The following is a 20,556-nucleotide window of genomic DNA, read 5'->3' on the forward strand; positions in this document are numbered from 1 at the left end:
AATGAATGACATTGGCCTAAATAATGAAAGATAAGAAATATACGCAAACTCCAGACAGATTTTATTTGCACTATTTACTAATCAGATCACAAAGCCTCTAGAATCTCCAACAAAGTCTTTCCTTTTGTCTCAGGAGTTAGGACACTTACAAAATTCACGAGTTGCGCCTCACATTTCACTTAATACAGCAATAATAATAATATTTAGGGCAATATTTGTTTATGAAAATTAGAAAAATGTAAAACATTAACAATATAGGTATGCTATTAAACACATCATAAAGATTGTTGGATCTCCAACAAAGTCTTTCCTTTTATCTTATAGAACTTATGATAAAGATCTTGGATCTCCAACAAAATCTTTTCTTTTATCTTATAGAACTTATGATAAAGACTCTTGGATCTCCAACAAAGTCTTTCCTTTTATCTTATAGAACTTATGATAAAGACTCTTGGATCTCCAACAAAGTCTTTCCTTTTATCTTATAGAACTTATGATAAAGACTCTTGGATCTCCAACAAAGTCTTTCCTTTTATCTTATAGAACTTATGATAAAGACTCTTGGATCTCCAACAAAGTCTTTCCTTTTATCTTATAGAACTTATGATAAAGACTCTTGGATCTCCAACAAAGTCTTTCCTTTTATCTTATAGAACTTATGATAAAGACTCTTGGATCTCCAACAAAGTCTTTCCTTTTATCTTATAGAACTTATGATAAAGACTCTTGGATCTCCAACAAAGTCTTTCCTTTTTTCTTATAGAACTTATGATAAAGACTCTTGGATCTCCAACAAAGTCTTTCCTTTTATCTTATAGAACTTATGATAAAGACTCTTGGATCTCCAACAAAGTCTTTCCTTTTGTCTCTGGTACAAAGAATATAGTGAAGAAAACTGCGCAAACGCAGACACATGAGAAGAACCAGAACAATACATGTCCTCCGACAGTCTCTAACAGTGCACCAAAAGCTGTTGACACTAAAAATCCAATCAACCATGAAGTTGTCATGGTAACAGTTGAACCTTTGCTTCTCACATTGGTTGTGAACATTTCTCCCATTATTGTATTCGGAATTATACCAAAACCTGTAAACAAAAAGCATCGTTATTATACCTATCTGTCAAGTCATTGTTGATTTTTTTTGCAATTCTTACTAGATGATTTCTATGGCTTCTTCGGGGTAGATTTAGGTTTTTAGGGTTCCGTACCTCCAAAGGAAAAACGGAAGCCTTATAGGATCTATCTGTCTGTCTGTCAAGGAACCTAAACGCTTTATGAAATTTGGCAGGAAGGTAGGTCTTATAGCTGACATTCGGGGAAAAATCTGAAAACCGTGAATTTGTGGTTACATCACACAAAAAAAATTAAATTGTGGTCATGAACTAATTTATTTATTACTAATTTTTGGAATAGGATAACTATATCAAGTGGGGTATCATATGAAAGGTCTTCGCCTGTGCATTTTAAAACAGACTTTTATTCATTTTTATGCATCATAGTTTTTGAATTATCGTGCAAAATGTCGAAAAAATACGACTGTAGTACGGAACCCTCGGTGCACGAGCCTGACTTGCACTTGGCCGGTTTTTTGATTCCCCACGGTAAAAAGTAGCTTAGTCTGTCTCCGGGATGAAATCTGTCTTTGTACCTACCCATTGAAAATGTAATAGATAAACACACAGGTGGACACACATACCTATTTTCCCATTCATAATATTAGTATAGATTTTAATTTTTTTTTAATTATTGACTAGTGATTAGTCTGTTAGTAAGTATTATTTATTTTCTATACAAAAAGAAGCTGTGGTAGCCTAGTGGTTAGGACGTCCGCCTTCTAATCGGAGGTCGGGGGTTCGATCCCGGGCACGCACCTCTAACTTTTCCGAGTTATGTGCATTTTAATTAATTAAATATCACTTGCTTTAACGGTGAAGGAAAACATCGTGAGAAAACCTGCATGCCTGAGAGTTCTCCGTAATGTTCTCAAAGGTGTGTGAAGTCTACCAATCTGCACATGGCCAGCGTGGTAGACTATGGCCAAAACCCTTCTCACTCTGAGAGGAGACCCGTGCTCTGTAGTGAGCCGGTTATGGGTTGATCATGATGATGATGATACAAAAGTTTAATAATGAACTTACCAGAATCATAGCCAATGTAGAACACGATAAGCACCACCAAAGGTAACCACTTTATATTATTCACTATGGCAATTCCCATGAGGTCTAAGTAGAAGTATAATCCAAGTGTGAACTGGAACAAAAAGAACATTTAAAGTTTAAAGTTTAAAATATGTGTTTCATCATCATGTAGTAACAACTACATGATGATGAAAATATGTTTCACTAGATGAATCTGAAGATTAACCTAATGAAACACATTTTAGCATAATGAAGGTTATCGTTATTTGTCTATCATGAACTACTGCAAAATGTTACCTGCTTGTCTAAATATATAAAAGGAAAAGGTGACTGACTGACTGACTGACTGATCTATCAACGCACAACTCAAACTACTGGACAGATCGGGCTGAAATTTGGCATGCAGATAGCTAAGAAAGGATTTATGAAAATGCAACCCCTAAGGTGATGAAATAGGGGTTCGAAATTTTTGTAGTCTACGCCGACGAAGTCGCGAGCATAAGCTAGTATCAAATAATTACAGTTCTTAAATTGTAGCTAATAAATATTCCAACAGACAGATGGACAGATGACATCAAACAAGTTGCAGGGAGCCACTGGATTCAAGCGGGACAAGAACGTGGTACGTGGAAGTGCCTACAAAGGACCTATGTCCAACAGTGGGCGTCTATCGGTTGATAATGCTCAAATGCTTACCATACTCAAAGAACATATTGCACTTGAAATAGCCAAAATGTTTTTTCTTCCAGTGCTTTCGATAAAGAACGGAGTCACCGTACTGCCCATTAGTTGACAGCATCCAACTATGACCATTGCTATATTCGATGGTATCGATGATCCAGCCATTTCAAAAATGGCCGCAGAAAAAAATATCATAGCCATAACACCGCTGCCATGTTGTAGAATATTTATAATCATGACTATAAACAATGCTTTTCTGTTGCTTTTGACAACAAATAAATCCATCCACTCTTTCTTAGTATTCGTCTCTGTGATTTCTTTCCCCATTTTTAGCAACTTTTCTGCATCCTGAGATCTGCCTAGGTCTTTTAATACCTTAACTAATTCTTCATGTTGACCTAGAGTTTAAATTGTCAGAAATTCAGATCAATTTCGATTAAGTTAAAAATATTTTCATTTAGGTAAAAAAATCTATAACTGGTTCGAAAAGCCAATTCTGCTGAGACAAGCTGACGAAAAACTCAGCACTTAAGTATTTTTTGAAAGGTCACAAAATGCTACGATAGCAAATTAGCGAAAAATAATAAAGGAATTAGATTAAATACAGTATTGCATTAAAAATATATATGGATAGTTAAAAACAAAAATAACATTATTTTTAGTTTAATGTAGATGAGATAGATAGTGAAAATGGAAAAAGGTAACGTACCCTTTAATGCATAAAAAATTGGTGACTCTGGTATCCATAACAGTGATAAAAGTTGAAGTATACTCAGAGCTAGACCAATGTAAGTCGTCCCGTGATACGAAATGTATGGTCCAGTAGAAAATGCTAATATAGAACCAATCGTGAACATTGCTCCAATGATGGACAACAGGATTCCTCTGATACTTGGAGATCTGTAAACAAACGATTCTTTAGTTAGGAAAGCTAAAAAAACAAACAAAAAATAAACATCAGGTGACCCGCCTGCTCGTTTGCTCGCTATATCTATTAAAAAAAAAAAAAAAAAAAAAAAAAAGTATCTGTATGCCTTGCATTGACCAAATTATTGATCAATGGATAACCATGTCTTCATAATTCAAATCAACAGATAAAATAAAGTCTAACTTGTCAAAGGAGAATACAACACGTGCAGGCACAAAGTCCTAAGTCAAGGCAAGTCAGTTGTTTTTTGATACTTACGCAATTTCACCGATGTAAACAAAACTCACTACGGTAGTAGTGCCAAATGACACGCTTCCTAAAAATCTACCAATATACACCATCGCCAGATTTTGCGTTGTTGCCAAAAAAATAAAACCCAATACTGCAAACACAGCACTCGCTATCAGACAAGGCTTTCTGCCTCTTGAATTTGATAACCAAGTTGTTATATATGGACCTGAAATGGAGAATAACCAATCATTTTTAAAAAGCTAATTTAAAAGATGTTGGACAGGAACAGACCAAGTCAATCCTACACATCACAAGGAACAACAAAATAAACGCTATAATCCATCAAAACAGACATAATATTACTATTAGTAAGACCTATTACTATCATCCGCCTTGTGCCACTACTTACTAAACACGCAGGAAAAACAAGCAACCAAGCAAGCAATATGCACCACTACCATCCAAACCCTCAAAAACACAACGCGCATTTCACTCCGGCCTCGGAGTATCCTTAGGAGATGTGGACTCCATAATACACGTGAGGAAACCTACATGCTTGAGAGTTCTCCATAATGTTCTCAAAGGTGTGTGAAGTCTGCCAATCCGCACTTGGCCAGCATAGTAGAGTATGGCCAAAACCCTTTTCAGTCTGAGAGGAGACCCGTGCTCTGTAGTGAGCCGGCGATGGGTTGATCATGATGATGATTCGAGCCACCGACCGTTTCGGTCGTGACTCGTGACATCACACGATAGGAATATCTACTCATGTGCTGTAGCGCCGCGTGAAACGAAATTATTCATGCAAACGCAAAGTTCAATAACCTTTTCAATTGTTGAGATAATGTAATGATTCTTTCATATATTCGTTATACATATTTTACTCCTTTTATAATTAAGTAATTCAGTAAAAAATTGGAATCCTCTCCAAGATAAGATCTAAGATACTTTTACTTAAAGTTTTAAAAAAATTGTAAAGTACTTTAAGTAATTTTAAGTTGCATGTTAGGTTATCTAAATATATAAAAGGATTGACTGACTGACTGATCTATCAACGCACAGCTCAAACTTCTAGACGGATCGGGCTGAAATTTGGCATGCAGAACTAACAAAAATCTAACCGCTAACAATAATGTTTAAAAGTTTTTGTTAGCGTTCTGGTCCCTGTATACCTAGTCATAAAATTATTTCATGGAAGTTGTTGATGTAAATGAATAAATATATAGAAATAAGATAAGAACCTGTTATCGATATTCACTAACCTGGTATCGCTCCCAAGTAAGCGAAGCTTCCGACCAGGGCCAGCTGTGTTTCAGTCAGTAAGTACGGGAGTGGTGACTGACCAAGGTCGCGTAGTTTTGGTATCACAGGCCCCGTCCAACTTCCTGCGTAGCCACTTACTATTGGGCCTACATATACTTTAAAAAAAAATTGGCCGTTATGACTCCCGCAAATTGCTATTGCGTTGGAACCATGTCTCATTAACATCGAAATGACGTCAGCCGAAATAAAAATATACCATCAGCTCGAAACTTCAGTCTAGTGATGACGTTTCTAAACTGGCAGCCACGCGCATTAGCAATTTGCGGGACTAATACTTCATCCGCGTAGATTTAGATTTTTTTTTAATGTGAGTGAGACTCGCGCACCAAGGGTTCCATACTCGGTAATTTTTTCAACATTTTGCATGATAAATCAAAAGTTATTATGCATAGTTAAAAATAATAATAAAAATCTGTTTTAGAATGTACAGATAAACCCTTTCATATGATACTCCACTTAGTATAGTTTTCTTATTTTGAAAATTGAAAATACTAATAATTATTTGTTCATAAACACGTTATTTTAATTTTTTCTGTAATGTAAACACAAATTAACGATTTTCGGATTTATTATTTTGCATGTGCTATAAGACCTACCCACCTGCCAAATTTCAAGATTCTAGGTCAACGGAAAGTACCTTACCTATAGGTTTTCTTGACAAACAAGACAGTCGGACAGACGGACGGATGGACAGACGGACAGACGGACAACGAAGTGATCCTATAAGGGTTCCTTTTTTCTTTTGAGTTACGAAACTCTAATAAAACAACACTATATTTTGCTTACTGTAAGCTGTGAGAGCCTAGTGGTTAGGACGTCCGCCTTCCGATCGGAGGTCGAGTGTTCGATCCCGGGCACGCACCTCTAATTTTTCGGGGTTATGTGCGTTTTAAGTAATTAAATATCACTTGCTTTAACGGTGAAGGAAAACCTGCATGCCTGAGAGTTCTTCACAATGTTCTCAAAGGTGTGTGAAGTCTACCAATACGCACATGGATAGCTCGGTAGACTATGGCCAAACCCCTTCTCATTCTGAGAGGAGACCCGTGCTCTGTAGAGAGCTGGCGATGGGTTGATCATGATGATGATGATTTACTTACGGCATAATGAAATGATTACTTGCAGCCGTATTCCAGTAATTCGTATCGTACGAAACATATTATATTATTACTTATTCCTTAATATTGCAATACTAAGTAGTTCAACAATTTAACTGCAACTGAACACATATCCACGAGGCAAGTCGTGAAAAATGATATCGTGATATTATAATTGCTTAAGTATTTGTTAAAGTAAGCAAGATTAACGCCGCTATACAACACTGGGATATATATATAATATCAAAATATATATATATATATATATATATATATATATATACCTATTATGTACCTACACGTGTACAATGTAAGTGGGATATATATCCATACCACACGAGTAGATATCCCATACTAATCCATACTTCCATACTATATATACTATTATTCTATATAATATTATAATATTATAAATGTGTGTCTGTGTAAATTTTTTGAAAATCCATCTATCAACGCACAGCTCAAACTACTGGACGGATCGGGCTGAAATTTGGCATGCACCTAGCAATCATGACGTAGGCATCCGCTAAGGAAGGATTTCTGAAAATTCAACCCCTAAGGGGATGAAATAGGGGTTTGAAATTTGTGTAGTCCACGCGGACGAAGTCGCGAGCGTAAGCTTGTATAATATTATATTATAGACAACTAGCTGATGCCCGCGACTTCGTTCCCGTGGGAACTCTTTGATTTTCCGGGATAAAAAGTAGCCTATGTCACTCTCCAGGTCTTTATCTTTACCCATGCAAAAAATCACGTCAATCCGTTGCACCGTTGCGACGTGATTGAAGGACAAACCGACAAACCAACAAACCAATAAACAAACACACTTTCGCATTTATAAGAAGGGTACTGATAAGAAAATAAAATTGTCGATTTTTAAATGCCGATATTTCGACTCAGTGGCATAGTATAATATGTCGTTGAACCAAGAAATAACTTAAAATCATGAATTAGTTAGGTACACTTCGTACAAAATTCACGAGTTGCGTTTCACATTTCACTTAGATAGCAATAACAATAATATTTAGGACAAATTGTTTATTAAAATTAGAAAAAACGTAAAACATTAACAATATAATAGGTATGAGTCCCGCAAATTGCTATTGCGCTGGAACCATGTCTCATTAGCATCGAAATGACGTCAGCCGAAATAATAAAAAATATACCATCAGCTCAAACCTTCAATCATCACTAAAATGGCGACCACGCGCATTAGCAATTTGCGAGACTTAAATGCTATTAATAATTAAACACATAAAGATTCTTGGATCTCCAACAAAGTCTTTCCTTTTGTCTCATAGAACTTATGATAAAGATTCTTGGATCTCCAACAGTCTTTCCTTTTGTCTTATAGAACTTATGATAAAGATTCTTGGATCTCCAACAAAGTCTTTCCTTTTGTCTCTGGTACAAAGAATATAGTGAATAGGACTGCGCAAGCGCATACAGAAGAGAAGAACCAGAACGCCACATGTCCGCCGACGGTCTCCAACAATGCACCAAAAGCCGTGGTCACCATGAACCCAAACAACCATGATGACGTCAAGGCTAATGTAGAACCCTTGCTTCTCAGATTGGTGGTGAACATTTCCCCTATTATGGTATTTGGAATGATGGAAAGACCTGCAAACGAAATTTGAAAAAAAAGTTTTTGATCATCATGTTAAAAAAATTCGGCAAACGGAACAAAAAATCATTTTTGTTTGCCGTGGAGACCCTAGGGCCATGGAGTCTTAGTGCTAAAAAAATTTAGGAGACATTTCACCGCGATTAATAGCCTTATCTAGTGATAGAAGGGCCGGCTCATGTTTTGCGCAACGGATCAGGCTGGCTGTCCAGCGCGGAAATGAAGCCAGTATTCTTAGCACCATTCCACAGGTGCATGACTTGTAATAGTTATTAGATAAGCTAAAGCTAGCCTTATCTAAGTACTATACAAATCGTATTGTACCTAGGTACTATTCATTAAAAAAATAAAAAAGTTTATAATAATCTTCTTTAATGTCTGCCAATCCACACTTGGCCAGCGTGGTGGACTATGGCCAAATGCTTCTCACTCTGAGAGAAGTCCCATGTGTTCGGTAGTGGGCCGTTAATTACGATGCTGATGAATCTTCTTTAAATCGGATAACTAGGTAGGTAAAATCTATACATATAAAAAGACTTGTTCCGTTGGCGGCACTCTTCAAAAATAACTTTATAAACCTCAATAGCTCAACGGGTAAAGGAGTGGACTGAAAACCGAAAGGTCGACGGTTCAAACCCCGCCCGTTGCACTATTGTCGTACCTACTCCTAGCACAAGCTTGACGCTTAGTTGGAGAGGAATGGGGAATATTAGTCATTTATAACATGGCTAATATTCTTTTTAAAAAAACCTGGCAAAAAATCCTGTATCACAGAGATTATAAACGATAACTGCCTAAGTATAAAAATTAGAATACTAAGTAGTAAAGTGAGGAAAGGTAGGGTGGAATTAGTTAAAGTTTAAACAACTATTAACTTAAGCTAAAAGTAGATTTTAATCCAGACTTACCAAAATCGTAGCCAATGAAAAATAAGACAAGAATCAACAATGGAAGCCACTTAATGTTATCAACAATGGGATTTCTTATGTAATCCAGATAAAAGTATAAGCCCAGCGCAAACTGAAATAAGCAAGATAATAATTATTAGATTGAATTATGTTCATTTGCGTCTAAGTAAAGGCAAACAATCATACAATACCCTATCCGCGGAAAAAAAATTAGTATAAAGCTCTCTCTGTTACGTATTTCCATACAAATGATAGAGACAAAAATCTCAATGGGCTCTAGCCATTTTGAGACACCAACCAATCACAAACGATACTAGAGGAGTATGTTTCCTAATAAAATTGAATTTCAAATGTTTTTCGAAAACATTAATAATTGAATTAAGATTATTTTTTAAATATGTTTGCCATTGCTACGGGACGGGATTTTCGCCCGCGTGGATATTTAGATTTTTAAAAAACCTAAATCCACGCGGACGAAGTCGCGGGCGTTTTCTAGTCTAACTACATTGATAAGTTATTAAAAATATAAGTAATGCATGCGATTTATACGGATGGTATGCAGTGGCGTGCACAGAGTTTGAAGCCAGGGTAAGCATTAGTAAGATAGGCCTGATACACCTTATAGAGACCTGCTGAATGGCAGGTCATAAAGAAAAATGAGCACTGGTCATTTCAACTAGGGTAAGCAGGACTTATATGCCTCTATGAATTGCACGCCACTGATGGTATGCAATCAATGAAGAGCCTCAATAGGCTGAAATCCGAAAGGTCGGCAGTTCAAACCCCACCCGTTGCACTATTTTCGTACCTAGTCCTAGCACAATCTTCACGCTTAGTTGGAGGGGAAACGGGAATATTATTCATGATTAGCATGGCTAATACTTTTTATTTAAAAAAACCGGCCAAGTGCGAAACAGGTTCGCGCACCCAGGGTTCCGTATTACAGTGGTATTTTTCGACATTTTGCACGATAATTCAAAAACTATGATGAATAAAAATAAATAAAAATATATTTTATAATGCACAGGTAAAGCCCTTTTATATTATGATACCCCACTTGGTATAGTAATCTTAGTTTGAAAATTTTAAATACTAATTATTAGTGTATGACCACAATTTAATTTTTTTTTGTGCGATGTGGCCACAAATTCACAGTTTTCAGATTTTTCAGACGGACAGACAGACAGACAGACAACAAAGTGATCCTATAAGGGTTCCGTTTTTCTTTTTGAGGTACGGAACCCTAAAATACTTACCATACTCAATGAACATACTGCACTTGAAATTATCAAAATAATTTTTCTGCCAGTGCTTTCAATAAAAAATGGTGTCACTACACTGCCCACGAGTTGACAGCATCCAATTATGACCATAGCTAAATTAGAGTCAACTGATGATCCAGCCATATCAAAAATGGACGCCGAAAAGAATACCACAGCCATAACACCGCTGCTATGTTGCAAAACATTTATCACAATCACGATGAACAATGCTTTTCTGTTACTTTTGGAAGAAAACAATTCTATCCACCCTTTCTTAGTATTCGTCTCTGCGAGTTCTTTTTTGATTTTTAATAATTCATCTACATCTTGAGATCTACCTAAGTCTTCCATTACCCTCACTGCATCTTCGTCTTTACCTATAAATTAAAATTTCACAAATGAACACCTCAAAAATATAAGAAGTACCTATTTAAGTATCTTGAAAAATTTTAAGTTACCTTTCTATGTGAATTTATTTTATTTTAGTACAATATGAGTAGGTAGGACAAATAGTCAGTACACGTCTTGTAGTCTCAACAGTAGTCATCCACCAAAGCTTACAAGCAGGTGACGTCACGATGACATATGAGGCGCCATATTATCAGGTAAAGCGTTTTCGCAGGATATTTATATCATATTTTTGTTATCGTTTTTTATTGCACTAGGTATAAATATGTAATGGAAGGTAAAATATATATTTTCTATTGAGTCCTTAGACATCAGTAGAATAGTTTTTTAATACCTGTCAAATACCCTATCTCGCTGTTTGTGCTTTTGATAGGCAGTGATAAGTATCACGATTGAGTAGTTGGAACTCAGAAGTCAAATCATGTTATAATTGAAAAATTGTTTGCATATTATTTAAAACAAATACTTAAGTATATGAATTTTATTTCCTTATTCTTGAGTGCCAATTAGCTACTCAATTATATTACGATCTAGCCTAATTTATGACTAATAAGTTATTTTATTTTAACCTAAACTTATTAATTATTATCTTATATACTAAGAAATTGTCCATTGACGCATCTTAGTCTTTCTTGATTAGAGATACACTTTGTTCACGTGTTCTTTCAGGAAAGTATATGAAAGTATGAGTATATAAAAGACTCCATTTGAACGAAATAAATGTAATAAATGGAAATAAAAACATACCCTGTAAAGCGTAAAAAAATGGGGATTCTGGTATCAATAATAAACCAAATACGAGAAGGATGTTCAGAGCCAAACTAATGTAGTTCATGCCTTGATATGAGACATATGATCCGGTTGCGTATATTATAATCAAACCTAGTGTGAAAAATGGTCCCATAATTGTTAACAGAATTCCTCTTATGCTTGGAGATCTGAAAACAACATTTAAAATCCATAGTAATCTTAATCTAAATAAATATAAAAGGAAAAGGTGACTGACTGACTGACTGATCTATCAACGCACAGCTCAAACTACTGGACGGATCGGGCTGAAATTTGGCACGCAGATAGCTATTATGACTTAGGCATCCGCTAAGAAACGATTTTTGAAAATTCAACCCCTAAGGGGGTGAAACAGGGGTTTGAAGTTTGTGTAGTCCACGCGAACAAAGTCGCGAGCATAAGCTAGTCTAAATATATAAAAGGAAAAGGTGACTGACTGACTGACTGACTGATCTATCAACGCACAGCTCAAACTACTGGACGGATCGGGCTGAAATTTGGCACGCAGATAGCTATTATGACTTAGGCATCCGCTAAGAAACGATTTTTGAAAATTCAACCCCTAAGGGGGTGAAACAGGGGTTTGAAGTTTGTGTAGTCTACGCGGACAAAGTCGCGGGAATAAGCTAGTATTAGTATGATTTAGCTGATACTCGTGGCTTCATCCGGGTGGATTTAGGTTTTTAAAATGCGGTGGGAACTCTTTGATTTTCCGGGACAAAAAGTAGCCTGTGTCACTCTCCAATCTCCTTTTTTTTTGCTCCGTCGAGGCGGGATTTAAGGACAAACCAACGGACCAATAAACCAACAAACAAACACACTTTCGCATTAATAATATGGGTAGTGAAATGCGAAATAGTGTCTGCCTGTCTGTTACTTGTTCACGGCCCATCTGTTCAATCGATTTTAACAAAGTTCGCCATCTTGATTTTTTATATAATAAAAAACCAAGATGGTGAATTTAAAAATGGTTTCTATGCAAAACAAGTAATCGTAGTGTTAAATCTTGAACGATGGAACAATCAAGTCAAAGTCAAAGTCAAAGTCAAAAGATTTATTCAAAATAGGTAATTAATAACTCTTTTTGATGGTCAGATGTTGGATTTCTAAGATATAAAATGTCTCAATGTGTCATTAACATCGAAATGACGTCTATTTGACGTCATTTGACTATATTTAAGTAAAAATATACCAGCAGCTCGAAACTTCAGTCTAGTGCTGACGTCACTAAAATGGCGGCCTCGCACATTAGCAATTTGCGGGACTTATACACTGAACCCTTCGTGTGCGAGTCCGACTCTAACTCGACCGGTTTAAAAAAAAAAACTTATTATGTTTTAATGTTAGGACTTAGGATTACGAGTTATGAATTTTCTACTGCTTACCATGATGCTGCGATTTCAATGCGCATGGATTTCATCATATTTTATTTAGGGTTCCGTACCTCAAAAGGAAAAACGGAACCCTTATAGGATCACTTTGTTGTCTGTCTGTCTGTCAAGAAACCTACAGGGTACTTCCCATTGACCTAGAATTATGAAATTTGGTAGGTAGGTATAGGTCTTATAGCTGACATTTGGGAAAAAATCTGAAAACCGTGACTTTGTGGTTATATCACACAGAAAAAAAAATTGTGGTCATGAACTAATAATTAGTATTTTTAACTTTCGAAGTAAGATAACTATATCAAGTGGGGTATCATAATATGAAAGGTCTCCACCTGATGTACATTCTAAAAGGGATTTTTATTTATTTTTATGCATCATAGTTTTTGAATTATCGTGCAAAATGTCGAAAAAATACGACTGTAGAACGGAACCCTCGTTGCGCGAGCCTGACTCGCACTTGGCCGGTTTTTATCTTTCTGTTTCCTTGTAAGATAATAAGTCATCGTGATAAAAACTAGCCAATTTCCATTATCAGACATCTTATCCAAATTGGTTTAACGATGCAACCAAAATAAAGTTATCATTCATACTAATGTTATAAATGCGAGAGTGTGTCTGTCTGTCTGCTAGCATTTGATGGCCCATGACTCATCCGTTCAATCGATTTTAACGAATTTAGGTACAGAGATAGCCTGTATCTTGGGGAACACTGAGTAGAAATGGGGAAGGACAAAGGCTACTTTTTACCATATTATAAAACTTCTAAATATATAAAATGAAAAGGTGACTGACTGACTGACTGATCTATCAACGCACAGCTCAAACTACTGGACGGATCGGGCTGTTAAAGTAACGGAGTGTTAAATCTTGAACGATAGTACACGGAACCTTTGAGTGTGAGTCCGACTCTAACTCGACCGGCTGTTGAAAAAAAAATTCTTATTATATTACCTAATGTTAGGTCTTATGATTACGAGTTTCACTATCTTTCAACCGTTATGTATTTTCTACTGCTTACGATGATGTTGCGATTTTTATGCGCACGGATTTTCATCATATTTTTTTAAATCTTTCTGTTTCCTTGAAGTCATCGTGATAAAAAGTAGCCAATTTCCCTTATCAGACATCTTATCCAAATTTGTTTAACGATGTAACCAAGATAAAGTACTACTAGATACTAATGTTATAAATGCGAGAGCTGGTCTATCTGTCTGCTAGCTTTTGACGGCCAATCCTGTCAATCTATTTTAACGAAATTTGATACAGAGATAGCTTGCATCCCGGGGAAGGACATAGGCTAACCGGAAAATCAAAAAGTTCCCATTGGGTTTTTTAAAGCGTAAATCCGCGCGGACCGCAATGGCGCGCATTGGCGACCAAGGGATCAATTTGAAATCCAAAGCTTAGAGCATAGTCGCAAGGTTGCCTTTCTGTCGGTATTCTCCAGGATATACTTCGGAGAGTGTGCTAAATAACTACATATTTTATCCAGTTCTCTCACGCCTTTTTACTATCGGTCCTCGAGGTTCCTATGGTAAAGGCAAGTCAAGAGTGAATAGGTATCTTCTGGGCATGCGCGCTCCATCTTAGGCTGCATCATCACTTGCCACCAGGTCTGATTGCAGCCAAGCGCTGGTCTATAAATTAATAAAAAGGCACAAAGGTGTGCACCATTACAATATAATCGAAATTCCGCGGACTCGTACGAAGCGATTCGCTTCCCCGTTTCTAATACGCACTGCTAGAATCTGGAATGCCCTTCCGGCTTCCGTTTTCGTCGCCAGCTAAAATATTGGGATCATCAAAAGACGAGTGAATATGCATCTTCTAGGCAGGCGCGCTCCGCCTTTGGTGTGATAACTGATAACAGTCAGGCACATGCCTATTAGGGTCTTGGCCTGTGGTAATTAAATGATATATGATTTTTTATAGCGGTAGTTTATGGGGCTAGAATTTATTAACAAAAAAACATGATTTTTGTTTATTTTAACACGAACAATGACGTCACAATCCGTAAACGGCAATTTTTTCAATTTTTAAACATAAAAATTAGATTAAATTTCTGCGGGAAAATATATTTTATACTTATTAAAAATTGAAAAATATTTGTCGTTTATGCCTTGTGGCGTCATTAATCGCTTTTTATGCAGCGCGACGTTAATAATTAATTATTTTAAAAAGAAGTAAAAACCGGCCAAGTGCGAGTCAGGCTCGCGCAATGAGGGTTCCGTACTACAGTCGTATTTTTTCGACATTTTGCACGATAATTCAAAAACTATGATGCCTAAAAATAAATAAAAATCTGTTTTAGAATGTACAGGTGAAGACCTTTCATATGATGCCCCTTTTGATATAGTCACTCACTTCGAAAGTTGAAAATACTAATTATTAGTTCATGACCACAATTTAATTTTTTTTTTTGTGTAATCTAACCCTAAATTCACGGTTTTCAGATTTTTCCCCAAATGTCAGCTATAAGATCTACCTACCCGCCAAATTTCATGATTCTAGGTCAACGGGAAGTACCCTGTAGGTTTCTTGACAGACAGACGGACAGACAGACAGACAACTAAGTGATCCTATAAAGGTTCCGTTTTTCCTTTTGAGGTACGGAACCCTAAAAACAAAAAAAAACACAACAAAGAACAAAACATGAAGACAAAAAGATCACAAACCTACTAACTAATAAGTACGGCTTGCCATGCATCTATTATGCATCTTTTACTACTGTAAAAAAAAGTCGCAGACATTGAAAGATGCTGAATAAAATACAACTCACGCAATTTCGCCGACATACACGAAATTCACAATATTAAGGGTGCCAAGCGAACCGCCCATTATGATCCTTCCTATATAGATCATGGCCAAATTGTTCGATGTTGCCAAAATTATGGAACCTAGCACCGATACCACAGCGGCACCTATCAGGCAAGGCTTCCGACCTCTTTTGTTTGATACCCATGTCATTATATATGGACCTGAAAGCAAGAATATAATGGAACTGAAACGTAGACTGAGTAAAAAAGCTAGACTAAAGTACTGTGTAACCGCGTCTGAGATAGCGATAGCACGACAGATGAATAACACGACAATTATTACTTGTTTGACGGAATTTGACCAGTAGGGCGATTCGCTAACTCAGTTTCTAGCACTAAATGATAGCAACAGAGCTCATTTTTTAATCCGTTGAAGGTTTTCTACGAAACAATATTTTAATATTACCCAGTGAAGCAGCAATGTAGAACTAAACAACCTCCGTGGCTATCATTTAGTGTTAGACACTGAGTTAGAGAATCACCTAGCAGAGCGCAGTCTTACATACTTTCTCTTAATTTTTTCAAACCATGGGTACCTACCATGGCTCACTCTGCAAAGTTTTATACCAAACTAGCTTATGCCCGCGACTTCGTCCGCGTGGACTACACAAATTTTAAACCCCTATTTTACACCCTTAGGTTTGATCTTTAACTATGAGATTTTAACATGAGCTTAATAAAATATGTCATACTGCTGATTGCAAAAATATTAACTACAAAACCTCTTTATAGACACTTCAAAACTGACAGACTTTAATACAAATTTCAAACCCCTATTTTACCCCTTTAGGGGTTGCATTTAGAAGAATCCTTTCTTAGCGGACGCCTTCGTTATAATAGCTATCTGCATGCCGACTTTCAGCGTGATCCGTCCAGTAGTTTGAGCTGTGTGATAGATCAGTCAGTCAGTCAGTCACATTTTCCTTTTATATATTTAGATACCTTTTGTAAGTGAACGTTCATCAAAGTTACAAAATGTTATAGAGTCTGATTTAGTCTTACCGGGAATTGCTCCCAAGTATGTCAAAGTTCCAACTAGGGCCAGTTGTGACTCCGTCAACAAATACGGGAGCGGCGATTGTTCTAGGTCACGTAATTTTGGTATCACCGGCCCCGACCATGCGCCTGCATATCCACCTAATATTGAGCCTAGGTATGCTGAAAACACAAAAAAAACATTACATTTTATAGTTTGAACTGTTGTGAGCGAAATCTAAATATATAAAAGGAAATGGTGACTGACTCAAACTGCTGGACGGATCGGGCTGTTTGGCATGCAGATAGCTATTATGACGTAGGCATCCGCTAAGAAAGGATTTTTGAAAATTTAACTCCTAAGGGGGTGAAATACGGGTTTGAAATTTTTGTAGTCCACGTGGACGAAGTCGCGAGCATAAGCTAGTTCATTATAAACTTCTGTTTCACACGTGGATGACATTAATTACAAGTATGTTCTTCATTTTTTTTTTACTATGTCAAAAATAATTAAATAATATTTTATTCACAAAAACATACAATTATATTAAATAAACTTAAATCTAAATTAAAAGTATGTTCTTGCAGTTGAAATAATAATTAATTGAGCGCAGACAGGACAAAATGAATTTTATAAAAACGTCAAAATATATTGCGCGGGTTGTTACGAAAAATATATATTACTAGCCGATGCCCGCGACTTCGTACGCGTGGATTTAGGTTTTTAAAAATCCCGTGGAAACTCTTTGATTTTCCGGGATAAAAAGTAGCCTATGTCCACTATACCCATGCGAAAAATAACGTCAGATCCGTTGCTCTGTTGCTACGTGATTGAAGGACAAAACCACAAACCAACAAACAAACACACTTTCACATTTATAATACGGGTAGTGATGTTGCATTGACTGAGATTTGGACAGATTAAAAGTAGATATGTGATTAATCTATCTGTATACAATACTAGCTGATCCCCGCGGCTTCGCCCGCGTAGATTTAGGTTTTTAAAGATCCCGTATAGCCTATGTCACTCAGGAATAATGTAGCTTTCTACTGGTGAAAGAATTTTTAAAATCGGTTCAGTAGTTCTAAAGATTACCCCCTACAAACAAACTTAACGACATTACCTCTTTATATAATATACAATTATATAAAGAGGTAATGTCGAGCTATTATCTCCATAAACTGTTCTTAGTGATGAAATCATTTATTTTGATAAGGATTAATAGCATGAGTAAAATAAACGCGTTTAAATGTAGTCCAAAAAAAATTGTGTCCGAAAAACCCAAATATCTTACGGAACCCTATTTTTTTCCAAAATAAAATATAGCCTATGTTACTCGTGGATAATGTAGCTTTCGAATGGTGAAAGAATTTTTAAAATCGGTCCAGTAGTTTTTGAGCCTATTCAGTACAAACAAACAAACATACAAACAAAGTTTTCCTCTTTATAATATTAGTGTAGACAAAATAATGTGCCAAAACAATTCATATAGAGGTACTTAGTTAAGTAAACATTGAAATTATTATACAACGAATTAATGCATTTGCCGCGGAAGTGTTGTAGGCACTTCAACAACTAGGTATTATTAGTATAATATAGTAGGTAATAAACTCAGATTTCACTAATTTCACTCAGATTCAGAACTATGTATTATCAGAATTCAGAATTCAAAATATGCCCACACGAGTAGATATTATTATAGACCAGAGGGGAAGCTTCACACTAGCTCACGCACACCACGACGTGCCACGGACGCTCCGTGCGCCCAGTTTGGCGGCAAACGGAGCGTCCGTGACACGTCGTGGTGTGCGTGAGCTGCGCTAGAGTGAGTGAACCTACAGCCAGCCGCTAGTATGAAGCTTCCCCTCTGGTCTATATATCTACTCGTGTGATATGGCTACCTGAATAACCGGCATAGACTGTAAATTGTAAACGAGTATGTACATATTATAGTACATGTAGCTGTGATAGCCTAGTGGTTAGGACGTCCGCCTTCCAATCGGAGGTCGGGGGTTCGATCCCGGGCACGCACCTCTAACTTTTCGGAGTAATGTACGTTTTTAAGTAATTAAATATCACTTGCTTTAACGGTGAAGGAAAACATCGTGAGGAAACCTGCATGCCTGAGAGTTCTCCATAATGTTCTCAAAGGTGTGCGAAGTCTACCAATCCGCACATGGCCAGCGTGGTAGACTAGGCTAGGCAGCAATGTCGCGGCAGCAATGTAGCGGAACATTGCTGCCTAGCTCGGAATGTAATGTCATTTAAGCTTATAGAGATGCATTCTAGAATATTTAAGCTTTTCGCCAGTAAATTGCACCTTGGCCGTAACCTAAGTAAAATATTTATGTATAAAAAATATAATTATAAAACAATGTGGCTAATTCCTTTGTACACAATCTCTAAACTAAACTAAAATATCACGTCTAAATCTATTGCTATCCCTTTCATAATGTTGCTTGCGGAAAAGGAAAGCACTAGATTTAGACCTGTTAATTTAGTTTAGTTTAGAGATTGTGTACTAGAGAATCGGCCCCATTATACTATAATTAATTTAAACTATAAAAACATAATGTACATTATAGAGATTGTATGGGCACCAGTAGTGCTGCGACAGGACTGTGACAGCTGGTGACAGCACTGTTGCCACAGCGCTGCTGCGTGCAGCGTAGTTCAGAATCTGACCTTAAAAAAAAATTAACACTTACAACACAACGAAGCAATCACTTGAAGCTTTACTCCAGTTATTCGAGAAAACATATTAAGTATTAATATTTAAAATCGAGGGTTCAAATAAATTGGCATTTAAAAAACAACTGAAACATTATTTATCTTTCTCAAACTGAGTTGCATAATTACTGTGCTAAACATTCATGAAAACTCGTATCTTTGGCAAGATTACAGCACAATAAAACTGCAATAAAACAACAATCTGACACATTTAGTAAAACGTTAAACAATAAACAAGTCTCCTCAAGCCTTCAAGTTGTTAAAAATTTGCGTTGAACTTAGTAGGTAGGTATAATGAAGAAAATAAGTACGTACAGTACACGACCAAAAGTGATGAACATCGAACTGTACAAGGAGACAGCCAGCAACTCTACCAACTCAACACCGTAATTAAATAATTATTATTTAAATCTAAATTTTGATTTAACAGAAGGCCACAAGAGGTTAAAATTATAATAAAAACTATTTTAACAGAATAGATTTAGATATAATATAATATGTATAATAAAATTACTACAGTGTGTGTGTGTGTGTGTGTGTGTGTGTTTGTGTGTGTGTGTGTGTGTGTGTGTGTGTGTGTGTGTGTGTGTGTGTGTGTGTGTGTGTGTGTGTAGACACATGACGACATATTAAAACAGGTTTATTTGCTGATATTTCGACTCAGTTGCATGAGTCGTGGACCGTGGTCACGACGGGACTGCACTCTGCAGTCACATGAGACTCTTGTGACTGCAGAGTGCAGTCACAAGGTGAAGTTCGAGCTGTCATGGGCAGTACCCGCTTTCTTGTTCTTTGCGCCAAAATTATCGTGGTATGTATACCACACCACACACACAATAAATCTCCTTTGCGTTTTCTCCAAGCAACGCGTCTTTGGCAAAGTTTTATAACATATTTGAACATAGAAACATTGGAAAATCAATCAATTATTCTATTCTATTCCGACGAAAATATAAAAAAATACACTTTATACGGTGACGAAAGATTTTGTATATCTTTGTTACCTGTTATCTGCCAAAGCCAAGACGATTCAAACTTCATAGTCGCTGATCGTTCCTCCCAGTGTTGGGGACAGTAAACTTTCAGCTTTTATAAAATAACGAAGGTCTGGCTGGCCCTCACGGGCTCTTAGTCATTAGGTGACAACTGACAGACACAAAAGCAGAAAAAGCTCTATATTTTCTTGCGAGTCTACCTAACTGGATTGAAATAATCAACACTTCAAAATTATATTTATCATGCATGTGAGTTGTGA

At 36.5% G+C, this 20,556-nt stretch overlaps 2 protein-coding genes across 3 annotated transcripts; both read right to left on the reverse strand.

Moving 5' to 3' along the window:
• Positions 1–38: 38 nt before the first annotated feature.
• On the reverse strand, positions 39–6,557 carry LOC117993731 (facilitated trehalose transporter Tret1-like). 2 transcript variants are annotated; one of them, XM_069506967.1, is made up of 8 exons: positions 6,401–6,557; positions 5,240–5,395; positions 4,008–4,206; positions 3,531–3,721; positions 2,837–3,219; positions 2,141–2,252; positions 450–1,087; positions 39–340 (listed from the first exon to the last, which is right to left on the reverse strand). In XM_069506967.1, the coding sequence occupies exons 1-7, from the start codon at positions 6,456–6,458 to the stop codon at positions 822–824; spliced, it is 1,365 nt and encodes a 454-aa protein (XP_069363068.1). In that variant the 5' UTR covers positions 6,459–6,557; the 3' UTR covers positions 39–340; positions 450–821. The 2 variants fall into 2 exon arrangements, with proteins under 2 accessions (XP_069363068.1, XP_069363067.1); XM_069506966.1 differs by having other exon boundaries at positions 395–1,087.
• Positions 6,558–7,315: 758 nt separating this feature from the next.
• On the reverse strand, positions 7,316–19,529 carry LOC117993390 (facilitated trehalose transporter Tret1-like). The gene is made up of 7 exons (XM_069506969.1): positions 19,280–19,529; positions 16,598–16,753; positions 15,559–15,757; positions 11,350–11,540; positions 10,189–10,571; positions 8,933–9,044; positions 7,316–8,020 (listed from the first exon to the last, which is right to left on the reverse strand). The coding sequence occupies exons 1-7, from the start codon at positions 19,329–19,331 to the stop codon at positions 7,755–7,757; spliced, it is 1,359 nt and encodes a 452-aa protein (XP_069363070.1). The 5' UTR covers positions 19,332–19,529; the 3' UTR covers positions 7,316–7,754.
• Between the last annotated feature and the right edge of the window lie 1,027 nt (positions 19,530–20,556).

This window comes from Maniola hyperantus, chromosome 24, assembly GCF_902806685.2.
Source record: "Maniola hyperantus chromosome 24, iAphHyp1.2, whole genome shotgun sequence".
NCBI lineage: Eukaryota > Metazoa > Arthropoda > Insecta > Lepidoptera > Nymphalidae > Maniola > Maniola hyperantus.